We start from the raw sequence: 13,089 nt of genomic DNA, 5'->3' as shown, positions 1-13,089 counted from the left end.
CGGGAGAATTTAAGAAACGATGTGACCACTTGACCACAAGACATTTACTTATCATTCATTTAACATTTGCACGGTTTCACACCTAATTCCAGCCTATACGTAAACAGGCTACCAGTTATTAGCATCTGATCTCAGCTGGCCCTCTGATCTCCTATTCAAAACACAACTATAACAAATAGCCGATTCGCACAAGTCATTCCTCTCCGAGTCTGGGAGGAAGAGAGCAACAAAAATAAATGCTTTTATTTCATTTGGCTCTGCTGCTGCACAATACGTCGGATATAATATCATTTTTGTTAAGCAGAAGTAGAAACAGCAAATATACTCTGTGGTTACCATCACTCTAAATAAAACTGACACAGAAGAAGAAAAACAGACTGGCCTACGTCATGTCAGTTGTCAGATCCTTGTAGATGGAAAGAAAGGCCATTCAGAGTAATTTTATAAATCAAGAGTCTGTATTATCTCAGCGTTACTTAAAGATTAGAGGGAGTTAGTAAACCAACATCAACTTGTTGCCTACGCTGCCGGATGTGATCCAAGCAACATAATCACAAAGAGGAACCACAATCTAATCAAAATCTATGCGACACCGAAATATTTATGTTTTTGGAGCTGATAATTTCCCATTTATTTTTTAGCAATAATTTGTGGAAATTATAGACTCATAATTTAAAAAAAAGCAATGTTTAGAGGATAATATTCAGTACATGTTATTCTATTCTAGTTTAATGTCATGGCTGTGACATGAATGTACCTCATACGTTCCAAAATACAAATAACAGGGACCACATTCAGAGAGCAGATTTATGTTAATATATTATTTACAGATAGTGGGCAACACTGGAATGTGATAGCTTCATTGATCAAGGCTTTAATCTGGTTAATTACAAATCAGCATTATTTGGAGTTGTGAGAACTAATTTTGACACTCAGCTGCGACAGGTCATGTCTGTTCGAATGAGTGAACAAAGTCTACAGAATTTGAAAAAAACATTTCAAATGAAAATAGCAAGAAATCTGTAATAAAGCTTTGGCTCCGTCTGTCATGCACATAGCGGCCTGTATATTGAGTTTCCCCTGAAGTGAATTGATCAGTGGAAGAAGCGATTAGAAACAAACAGCTTGTAGGACCAACCTCTCATGTCTTTAATCTGCTTTCCGCCACACGGACAGCGGTTGTCAAACAGAATTAGAACGGGCCACAGCAAGGCAGAAGCAGATGATGAATGCGTCACTCCCTCCGAGTCAATGTATGCGTTACGAAAAATGACAAAGGTGATATGCTCCCTTTGCTACTAACAAACAACCAAGAGTGATCACACTGTGTAGTTTGCACATTTAAGGACAGACACTATCACACGCTTAAAGTGTCAGGAGACATGTGTTTTGACTGAGAGTCAAAACATGTTTACCATCTCCAAGGTAAGGTATTGTAAAGAGATCATTACAACACCCAGCCCGCGTTCTTGTGTATCTTGTTTTTATCCATTAGCAGTTTATCAATTATTTCCCTGAAATCCTTCTACATGGTAAAAATATGTTGCTATAAAGCTGCAAATACTAGGATCGATTATTTTACCTATATTCTCCACTCCCCAAAAATCCAGATTGGAAAGTGGTCGGGTGCAGGGATATCTAACGGTGGTCTGTCTGGTGCTTCCAGCACTAGATGACTCATTGTTACATAGTGTGTGTGTGTGTGTGTGTGTGTGTGTGTGTGTGTGTGTGTGTGTGTGTGTGTGTGTGTGTGTGTGTGTGTGTGTGTGTGTGTGTGTGTGTGTGTGTGTGTGTGTGTGTGTGTGTGTAGATGTGTGGTCTCATCAACCAACTGTCTTTCATCGGGTCCGGGTCTGATTAAAGACACAAAGACACCCTGAGTGGAACATCAAACAATCACTGTGATGGGGAGGGTTGTGTACGTGTCTATGAGTTTGTGTAGGGGGTGCGTCAGAGACGCTAAAATCACCTGCATAAAATTCCCTGTTCTCCCTCTTCAAGCCTGATGACTGGTGTGGCTCTGCGCGGGTGTGCGCGTGTGTGTGTGCGTGTGTGTGCGGCAGCGTGTGTGCGCAGTGGTGAGGAATAAGAAATAGTGGCCTGGCTGATCTTGGGTAACAGCTGTGGACCAGACTCTCGTATGTTTTCATTATATGACTGAACAAAAACACCACAAAACACTGTCCTTACACATAACGTGCAAAACACTGCATTGTATTCTCAGAATGCTCATAGTATTCAATGAAATATGCAACACTACAGTTTTACTGTAACTTAAAATAGTTTAGATTATAAGTGAAATGTATAAAATTTGGTGACTTGAATATAAACACTGTGGTGGATACAGAACAAAGTAAACTAATAAATTCATATTTTTACAATCTCAAATATTTCTTCTTTTCATAATGTGCAAGTACCTGTACTTTAGTATCTCCATTTTGTGCTACTACATACTTCCACTCCGATACATTTCAGAGGGAATCATTGTATTTTCTAATCTATTACCTGACAGCTTTAATTACTTTAAAAATGAATATGAACTCCTCATTCTCTTTCATGCTATGGTTCTTCAAAAGCATTATGAAATTACTACTGTTGTAAATGGCAACGATTACACCTGCAAATAGTTCTTGTTGCCTTTTTACTTATGGGACATTCCAGCGTGAAATATTCCCAGCTGCTGACAGTTTAGCTTTTCAAGAAGGTGGAATGGGAACGGGATAGATGTGTGTACTCACTGATGCCTGACCACACATTTTCGGCAGTATCAGAGGTATTTCTGGTGCTGGTATCAGAAAGTCTCTACCTAAAATTCAGGTACAACTTAGCATGATACATTTGCTCTTCTGAAGGTTAAAAGACAAATCAACAAAACTGCAGCAGACTGGGGACCAACAAGCTAGAGACACTTGATGATTCTGTCCACTCACTGTTTGTGATGCCCCAAAGAGTCCATTGATGGTTCATTACCATTTAAATTAAAGATAAAGAAAACCATTCTCTCTAGTAGGTACGTCAATAGGAATTGTTTCACTCGTTCCCCACAATTTTTATCATATTACCTGATGACAGCTATAATTGTTTTAATAGTTCTTCAAATTGAAACTGGGCCAGTGCAGTTGTAAAATACAAAACAAGTTGTAAAATATAAAACTAATATAATACAAAGACATTTCTGCAAATAAATAAATGAATTCCATTTTAAATGAATAAAGGTTAAAGAAATTATAATCTAATTTAATTAGGTTTACTTGAAGGCAGGGGCGGGGCCAGGATACACAGTGTGCTTGAATAGGGGACCATTTTCAGAATATATTCAATGATGTCTGGCTTTGCTCAGAGCTATAGAGCTAACAGTAAAGAAGGCCCCTGATTTAGAAAAAGGTTAAAAGGTGACAACAGCAGTAAGAAACTCATCAAACTGAAGCATGTTAATCAGATGTACATGACCTGAAGGGAAATGAGTGGCTGTTAAATTGTTCTAAGCCTAAATTTATGTGTGATGAGAAGCCGGACATATTTCCTCTAATCTGACTTCTAATCACAGATGTGCCATGTTCACTGATAATAAATTACAGTGGCTTCAAGTCTGGGAAACTGGATCATTTTGGGCCCTGGGCCACGACCCTGACCACACACACACACACACAACATCCAGTGGAACACAGCCGTATGACACACACACACACACACACATCTTTTTACACAAGACAAAACCACCCACAAGTGTAACCACCTTTACACAACAAGGCATGGAGCTGTAGTGTTTGTGCACACAAACACACAAACACACACATTGAAAGTCCCTTCGGTCAAGCTGTCAGCAAGCATCAGCTCTCAGTGCAGACGATGGAATTGACTGGGCAGATGTGCAAACACGCCTGACAGATCCCCACCCCCTCCCCCACCCTCAACACACCATAAACGAGTAATAAAAAACAAAAACAGCCACCCAGCCTCACGCTGCAATCACACTGGCTTTCATTTACCCTGTTGTGCAGATGCATGGACCAATGGGAAGCAGCGTTACTTCTTTCTCTATACAAATAGAATCCATTCAGAATTACTAGGCTTTATTGTCACCTCAAAACCCCAAATAACCAAGGGCCAGACTAGAAATGTATGAGCACTGATAATATAAAATACCTTTTTAAAATAGCTATTCTCAAACATATATTCTTAAAAATACAGACCTTTTACATCATGTCCACATTGATGCCTATACTAGTACGAATTGCTAATTTCAGAAATAGTCCACAGTACTTAAATGATTTGGTATTTTCAGGGCTGAAACTTTAGAATTACACCTTCAAATCACTTGTTTTGTTTTTCGCAATTCACAACTATTCAAAGGGTGTTTGGTATAAAGTGATATGGATGAGCATGAATGCTGAAATAACCTACAAACCTGTAGATGGCAAATATTTAGTAATTTGCTAAATAAATGACAGAATAAAATGATTAACTGCCAACAACTACACCCCAAATACAAAACAAAGCTCCACTGACACACATTTAAGACATGACTAGTAGGATTACTGTGTGAACGAAGAGCTACTGTTCATAACCCTGTTGGTAAAGCAATGACGATGACAAAACCAGAGCTGGATAAAGTCAAACATATCAGCAGCAGTTAATAATACGTAAGGTGGAGAAATAATATTTGGCAGCTGAAAACAACAGAGCAGCAGATTGCCTGTGAATAGCTCATTAAAAACCAGCCAGTGTCTCTCAGGCCCATTCATAACTGGTATTGTGACTCTCTATTGTGTGTGCAAGCAGAAACTAAACAGTGATATGCAGCTGGAAGATAAAAATTTGAACCGAGCCCTGAAAGCCATGTTGAAAACAGTCCATGGACCCCTCCTGATGAGAGCGGCTCCCCCCTTGGGAATAAAGACACATGGTGCAGTGAAAAGCAGCAGCAAGTGGCTCACACTGGTTAAAATGAGAGAATATTCAAATGGCATGAAAAGCATTAACATACACGAGACAAGCGGCTGTTTACATAAGGGAGCCGAGGGAAGCTCATATCTTGCAATCATCAGGGGGGGAAGTTAATGGCGAATTGACCTTTACCAGATGCTATAGCCTTTAATCCTGACTACGGAGTCCTGCTGGGGACATGCAGACTGAGGAAGTCTGATAAATAAGGCTCAAATGCCACCGTGAATCTGCATCTTTATGCCTATATTAACTAAAAAGGGAAACAAGTGCTTTGAAGTGGGTCCACTTGGAGGGGGCTGTGCGGATGGCTGCACTGGTCAAGTGTTGGGGTGGATCAGTTCACATATTCATTACTTATTGGATTGCTGGCTGCACCTCTAACTGACCATGGTGTTCAATCAGTCCTGGAGGAAGGTCTGCAAATGTGTTTGTGTCACATGTGTCGACAACATGTTGTCATTGAATGCCGTTTGCTGTTGTCCTGGCACATATTTTAGCACTACAGTGGCTTTTATTTCAGACTGTAACAAACGCACCAAGGGCATGCCTGCATTTGGTGTCGATTAAAGACTAGGAGAAAATGTAGTCAAAAAATGTTAACTTAACCAAAATCCATATTTTCATTGATTTAAAAAAAAAGTGACAAAATAACACAGTTTTTTTTAAGTGTTATTACCTTTCCATCTGGCTGTGCTGCACATTTCTCTTCCTGTGCACTCATTATATTTCTCAGGATCCTGCACAACAGCAAGAGCCAGTGGCTTGCTGAGATAAGATGGTTTTACCAGGACAATGAGACACCATGGAAAAGCAAGCAGGTCCGCAGATCTCATGAAACATGAGCGTCTGATCTGTAACGTTAGTGCTGATTTAAACAGAGTCCGTCATCTAAATCTTGTCTAATCTTTTAACATCTCATCAATATTGTATTCAGATTTTAATTTGAAATTGTTCTTTTAATATTGTTCTATTGTGTTATATAAATAGAAAGTGTTCGTCCAACATCCTATGCAAATGTTTGTGCTTAATCTCATGTATCTGATTCATTCATTTATTTTATATATTTATTCTTTTCAGAAATGCCATTATATACTCCAGTGATGTTCGGAAAGGAAGAAACGCACCATCACACATTTTAAAGTCTCAGTTGATTTCCAACAACTTCAATTCATACACTCAATTTTCTTTCTTTTTTTTATTTTCAAAGTAAATGTTGAGTCTGCACATAAAACTGAATCATTGAATGATCTTTTTTATTACAGTACAATAACCTGCTGCTTCTGAGGGAGAGAAATAACATGAAGATAATGTGCTTAGATCTAAACTAAAGACTTGATGTTTCACTGCCACCTGCTGGTGGAGGACTCAAATCGTCCAAAGTCATTAAACACGACATCAGAAAACAGTACAGGGCAATTACTGTTCAACAGAATCTGAGCCAGTGTAAATGTCATTTAGAAGTGTGTGGCAGGAACAGCCGCAGCAGAGCCAGTCATTAGGCCTGACATTTCACTCTAAAACGGTCATTATTCACTTCCAAACAGGCCTGATGTGATAACTGTAATATCTCGAAATTGCGGCAATTAAAAAAGGTTTGCCGAAGGGGCCTGAAAATTTTCTGGCCTCTCAAAATGTCAGCGATGGGAAATCTCATCAGTGCTGGGAAGATGAAAATAAGCTTGTATTAATGTGTCAATAAGACCCAGGACGTAGCTTCACTAGAGGATGTGCCTTTTTCAGCAGGGTCACTGTTTAATGGTTTTCTTTCATTGTAAATTTTGGGTGCAGGGATATCTAAATATTTTTTTTTTCCAGCAATAACTTCCATCTACTGTTAAACATATTTAATCAGATTCTCTGTCATCATCGTCTCACAGATCACTCTAACTCTCTAAGATACTCCCAAACCAAACAATACTCCATATATCGCAGTAAACTACAATAAAGGTTATGCTCGATAAATATGAAAGTGGATTAAATATTTCGCCAATTGCAACAATAATTTCAGCCTAATAACAATATAAGCAGGGCTGCGGGTATATTAGATCATTTAATATGGGATGTGACAGTAATTCTGTTTTTGTGTTTGAAGCCTGTTAAAATTTAATTTAATTTTATTGTGTGTGATGATGCAGATAGAAGTTATGATATTAAAAAGAAATAGGGTTTGGGATCAGACTTGTTTCCTATTATAAAACGATATCATTAGTTAGTCTGTCTGCACATTTTGGCTCAATATCAGTTTTAATCCCAGTCCATACTAACACGCCGGAAAATGCATATCACTTGAGTGTTGTTCAAGATTGCTTGAATAATAGTTTGTCTCCTATGCACGTAAACAGTTGTATCATTGTAAAATGCAGAATACAACTGCACAGCAACAGTACTACACAAGTAGCCAAGGCTGATGGCACTGGTTTACTTCTGAAGAGGGTCCAGATAGGAGCCTGACGAATCAGCAAGTTGTGAGCTGTTGTGTTTGTCTATGTCATCGTTTCCAAATATCTTCGTTTCTGCCCATCTATACTAAAATGCAGTTTAAGGTTTCAAACTAAAACAGTGCCAGCAGGGTTTCCAGCTTTCTCTGTTTTAACAGTTCTAAAACTCCACAGTAAAGACTGCAATGCTGGTTTCAATGGAAACCAGTAACTCATTAACACACTTCATATCTGCCCAGTCTCCCGATAAATTAAAAAAATGTTTTTTTGGATCGATTTTAACATTGAATCCAATTTTCATCTGTGTATTGATGTGAGCAAACACTCGACACCTTTCATTGAATTCCATTATTATAAGAAATGCGGACTGGGGAAAATGTTATCACACAGATTTACAGGAGGACAGGACAGATTTTGACTTGTGTTCTGGGTTCCAGATGTGGATTTCTACTGTGCTTTACAATTCAATGGGATGCAACAACCAAAATGTGGCCTCAAGCCACCTGCATTTGTGCTGTCCTAATTTTTTTCAACACACCTTTACCAGAAAGTAGATATTGGTGATTTGTAACGACCTAATTTAACTGAATTTCTGTGTAATTGTACATGCTTTACATAGCACATCAAATATAACTACAAGATACCTTTTAGTTTTCTCTCTCTTAAGGCATGATGCATTGCATTAGTAAACCAGATTAAGTTCAGAAGTTAAAAGAGAGGGAAACCCACCTGTTTGATAGAGCTGCGAGTCTTCTCCTTCCACTGGTGGCTGCTCAGCTCCAGAGTGCAGTGAACATAGGTTTCTCTATCATAGGAGCCCAGGATGAACAGTCTGTAGGGTCATGACAAAAGACACATTAGAACTACATGAACTAGAAGTGTGAGATTCACAATGTAACAAAATTTAAAGCCTGAAAACCTATTTCTCTCTATCAGGCACATGCACAGTTATGACATCCCAATTGACCCATAAAAAGTTTTCTCAAAGCGGGAACAGTTTCGATATTTAAAAAAAAACAACATCATATTGCACACAGGAGCATTTCGAGGGACTTTGAGGGGGCCGTGGCAAAATGGACTTGGTAGGGGGCGCTATATTGAACTGAACGGTTCAAAAGATCCTTTATGATCCAAACTACAATTGTAAACTAAGTGTACACACATAGATAATGTAGTATACACACACATTTAAGCTTTTGTCAGGAAACTAGTGGCATGGGGCCTTATGGTTTCTCATCATTGTGACCATCATTGCATTTAAAGGGGTTCTCATAAAACTGTCATTGCTGTGGACCAATCATGATTCGGAAACATTAGGATCAACTTCTTGGGTCGTCAAATCTGACCGAATCACAACCACACTCCTGATGAAAACCACAATTATCAATTATCCAACAGAGCAACTTCAGGAAAACTCCACTGAGCATGTTTTCTGTGAGGCTGTAAAAATGGTAACAACCAATGCTGCTGCAACTCACCTCAGGGGTCACTGAGGGCCAATGTCATTTTTCTCTCATTTTAAATTGAACTACTATAATATATCTTTTGGAACAATAATGGCTCAAATTTGCCCTTTTAAATTGTTTGTAAAAATGCATTTGTGTATTCATCTGATGATCTTCCAAGTATACTGTGAACACTGCTGTGATAATGCCTGGGTTTCTCTGAACACAAAGACATGCAGTAGGTCCTCTTACTGTGGTGAAGGATTTCTTCTCACCATGATGTCAGAGAACAAAGAATATTCTTTATGAGTAAGTCTTCATTTCAGAAATGACCTTGTTTTGGTGATTTCATTGTGATTTTTTGTTTATTTAAATATATTTTGGGGTCAGTTAGCCTTTATTCATTCGGGGAGTGTGTGTAAGAGAGTACGCAGCAACAGGGGCTGGAACTGAACATGTGACCACTGCAAAATGACTCAGGCATCTGTACATGGGGCATTAGCAGATGATACAAATATTTTATGGTCAAAAATTGTTTTCTAGTTCCTAAACTAACAGGTGTAAGCCAAACTTTTTCCTTTAACTTTCTGTCAGCAAAGATTTTTGTCCAGTTCAGCTAAGGGTCACTTTTACTATAGATACTTTCAGAAAATGGTGAACGTTTAAATCTTGAGTTCCCACATAGCCTGAAAATTGAAACTATTCAAAACTCAAACATATCCAATTCTATATCATGTATCACTCTCTTCCATTGTCCACCACTGAAAATGGTACTGTGTACTTTTTGGGGGGGGTGAATGCTGCCCCCTACTGTGCTGAGGAGATAAATGCATGAGGCTACTTTCCTACTGTAACACTGATGAGCAGATATTCCCTGATTTTATCTTATAGTCACTGAAACTATGTGTAACTAAACATTTCAGGAATAACATGACCAGCATGGTCATGTTGAGATGCATGTTGTCAAAGAATACGTTTTAACTGCTTTCCTCTCAGATTCCACAGAAAATGTTAAATGGGTGGACAGATCCCTCTGCTGGACACTTTCAGCACACTACACCTGCTATCTGTAACACAGCAAACGTCTAACAAGCAGTTTTAAAGAAGTGAGCCTGTGATACGATCTAGTTTAACGATTAAATTAGTAGGACTGGGAGGGCAGCCTCCAAACCTGCCTGTATAGAACAAGGTGATGTAAGAGGGGAGAGGAAGAGGAGAGACTATGATTATAATGGGCAGGACATGAATTATTCATCGATGAGCCTGATCTGATCATCTTGTGGTCTACCCACATCAAAGCAATGTTTCAAAACACACACAACCGGTCTCCAAGGCAACAAAGGATAGGCCTCTCCACCGGGAAGACCCTGGGCTAATTGATTTGACTCATTGGCCAATTAAAATTTAAACATAGCCAGGTTTGGACAAAGAGGGAGGGTGTTTGTCTCAGAAAGAGGAGACTTCAGAGAAGGAGAGTGCACCGTCCATTGTAAAGGGGCTTTATAGATGCTAAAGGGTTTGAAGATGTTATGTAATAGCAGCTGCCAGAGTTACAGAGGTGATGAGAAACAGTTCAAGTTAAGGTTAATATTTCCAACACGATCAGTGTTTCCTTCACATTCAATATGCATATTGGTGACCAGTTCTATTAGATACTGCTTATTTATAAGCACTAGTTTTATCTTAGTAAAATACTAGTGCAGTGCCTGTTGTAAAATGGCCGTTTGGAAAGGATTGTGTTAATGCGCTGGAGCTACTTCTGAATTATTCCTTGTCATTATTCCTCCTCAAACAGTTCTACAATATGCTGTCACTTTTTATTTTTTGTGTGCTGGACGTTTATGTTGCAGAGTGAAGTCAGAAAACAATTTGTTCATCCTACCTGGTTTATCCGATTTAACTTTTATAGTCAATCCTTTTCATAAAATAAAACTGAATTTACTTTATAACTGTTCATCTGTATGGTTTATAGGGTTTATAGGGCTAACCCATATGCAGTTTTTTTTTTACATTACATGTCGGCTATTTCAAAAGGTGTGTTCCCCTGCAATCCCCACAATGTTCATATAAAGCATTGCAACATCAAATTATTGTTATGCTTTTACTTTGATGATCCTTTGAATGTTGTTGCCATGACAGGACTCAGTACCGGTGCTGTGTCTCTGAGTCAGTGCGATATGGAGAAAGAAATCAATTAATCTAAATAATCTAGTGGTGGGTTGAGGTTTTGATCCATAACGTGGTTTGATCCAATTGTCGATCACTACTCTAGTTTATCTGAAGACGTAGAAGAACACATGTTCAACTCAGTCCAGAGTACTGTTTGCCTCTTTATTCAATTTGTATTCAAATTAAATGTATCGTGGGTCCAAATCGCACCACATTTGACACTGCACTTCCCTGGGCCATTGGGAAAATGCATGGCAAGTGTGAAGCCGATTAGATGAACGGTTTGAGAGGCATATGTTCTACATAAAGATAGACAGATGTTTGTGGAATTAGTAGGTAGATACATTCTGCCACTACAGCAAAAAATTATCAAATTACTTCCCAAGTTGTTATCTTGAGTGTAGCAGTCTGAGCCGGAGGGAAACACTGCTTCATGTTCTTTAAACTGACAGTCAGTTGGTTCAGGAAACCAAAGAAATCCGTTTATAAAACCGTGTACTGAAGCATACAGTATATAGTGAAACACAGCGAGTAGAATGTCCAATGTTTTTATTGGAAGGAATGTTTAATTATACTAAATGTACTTGTGAATCTTAGCTGAAGAAAAACTCTGTTCTTTGTTTGAGCAGTAAAAACAAATATAAGCTGCTTTACAAAGATCCAATATATAAGCAAAAGTTAAATAGTCAGTTTGTATAGATGGAAGTGACAGGTCTTAGTGTCAAAGCTGATCACAATGAGCAGATGAAAATATGTACAAAGGGCCATTTTAAGAAAGCCCTACAGTGGCACTGGAAGGAAAGTTTAACTAAGCTTCCAAAAGGAACAAAGAAAACCAGCACCCCAACCCCACAACAAAGATACACAAGAGGATGTGGACAGAGATCGAACATCCGACACATTCTTTGACATACACACAATAAGAAGACAAAAGTCAACTAGTGTGTCTATGCGTATGCATGTCAAAAATGGAAGATGCTAGACTTTTTAGAACATTTTGACTTCAGAGTCTAAACAATTTGTGAATCACGTTTGTGAGAGCTACTTGATCTTGTAAATTGTGGCATTCATAATTTACTACCCTGCAATGAAGCCAAGGTTCATCACCTACTGCAAAATGAGTTGCATAAATAAGGAATTCTCGGCGACCTGCTGGCGATTCCTTAAAAATTTGCTGAAGTTTTGAATTCTGTTCAAAACTTGCACATAAAATGGCATAATTTGGATCCGAAAAAAAACTGTACCTGTTGACTAGGACACGACTTAATGTCATTAGGTTTAGAAGGTTAGGAGTCATTCATGACATATAAACTGGATAAGTTCCCGAGAGGCAGCATTGCATGCATAGTGAAGCTCAGAGGCTTAACACAATTTCACTGGAAAACACCAGAGGGGTGATGCATAGCCTGCACACTGTATAAATCCCAATAAGTAATCTGTAATAATGCCATTTCATAATGACGACATCATGACATCATTTATACCAAATGATGACAAATGATTTTGAGTTAATCTATATAAAATGTAGATCATCACTTCACTTATCATATGGGATCATATTCCATCCCTTATCTTTATCGTTTATTCTTTGAGGGTTGCAGGGGGCTGGAGCCAATCAGCTGGGCGAGAGGCTGGCATCATTTAATAGGGAATCATTTTCTGATCAGTGTAAACTTTAGATTATCTCTCTCTTATTTGCAGAGAAGTCTTGGACACTTGTGTTTTTGGGACGGTATGTTTTTTGACTTGATCTTAGTCTGATCAGCTCCAAAAGTAAATAATCTGAAGATACAATCAGATGTCATAGTCACACACAAATACCTTGCTTGATAATAATCATCATAATACTTTGAATTCAATGTTTAAAGTGTTTCACCTGCTACATTCAATGAGGGTGACTTTGAGTCGGCCTTCCCCCAGCTTGCTCTCCTGCACCAACAGGTCCAGATCACAGGCCGAACCCAGCGAAGGCTGCACTTGGAACGGGAAGAAGGGCTTGTATCTGGAGAAAGGAAAACAAGAAACATCCAAACTCAGTTTTAATTTTTTGCTGATGCTAATCCCCTGACAGTGCCAAAGGTATGCAGCCA

General features: G+C 38.7%; 1 protein-coding gene across 1 annotated transcript in view; it reads right to left on the bottom strand.

Moving 5' to 3' along the window:
• Positions 1-13,089, bottom strand: part of pdzd8 (PDZ domain containing 8) — a 40,194-nt gene that overhangs the window by 12,468 nt on the left and 14,637 nt on the right. Inside the window, exons 2-3 of the mRNA XM_035172400.2 lie at positions 12,876-13,001; positions 8,115-8,217 (exon numbers count right to left, since the gene is read on the bottom strand). Of these exons, the coding sequence (XP_035028291.1) occupies positions 8,115-8,217; positions 12,876-13,001 (229 nt within the window). The remainder of the gene's footprint in view (positions 1-8,114; positions 8,218-12,875; positions 13,002-13,089) is intronic.

The sequence above is a fragment of the Hippoglossus stenolepis genome, chromosome 12 (genome assembly GCF_022539355.2).
Source record: "Hippoglossus stenolepis isolate QCI-W04-F060 chromosome 12, HSTE1.2, whole genome shotgun sequence".
Taxonomy (NCBI): domain Eukaryota; kingdom Metazoa; phylum Chordata; class Actinopteri; order Pleuronectiformes; family Pleuronectidae; genus Hippoglossus; species Hippoglossus stenolepis.
This window is presented reverse-complemented; position numbering and strand designations above follow the sequence as displayed.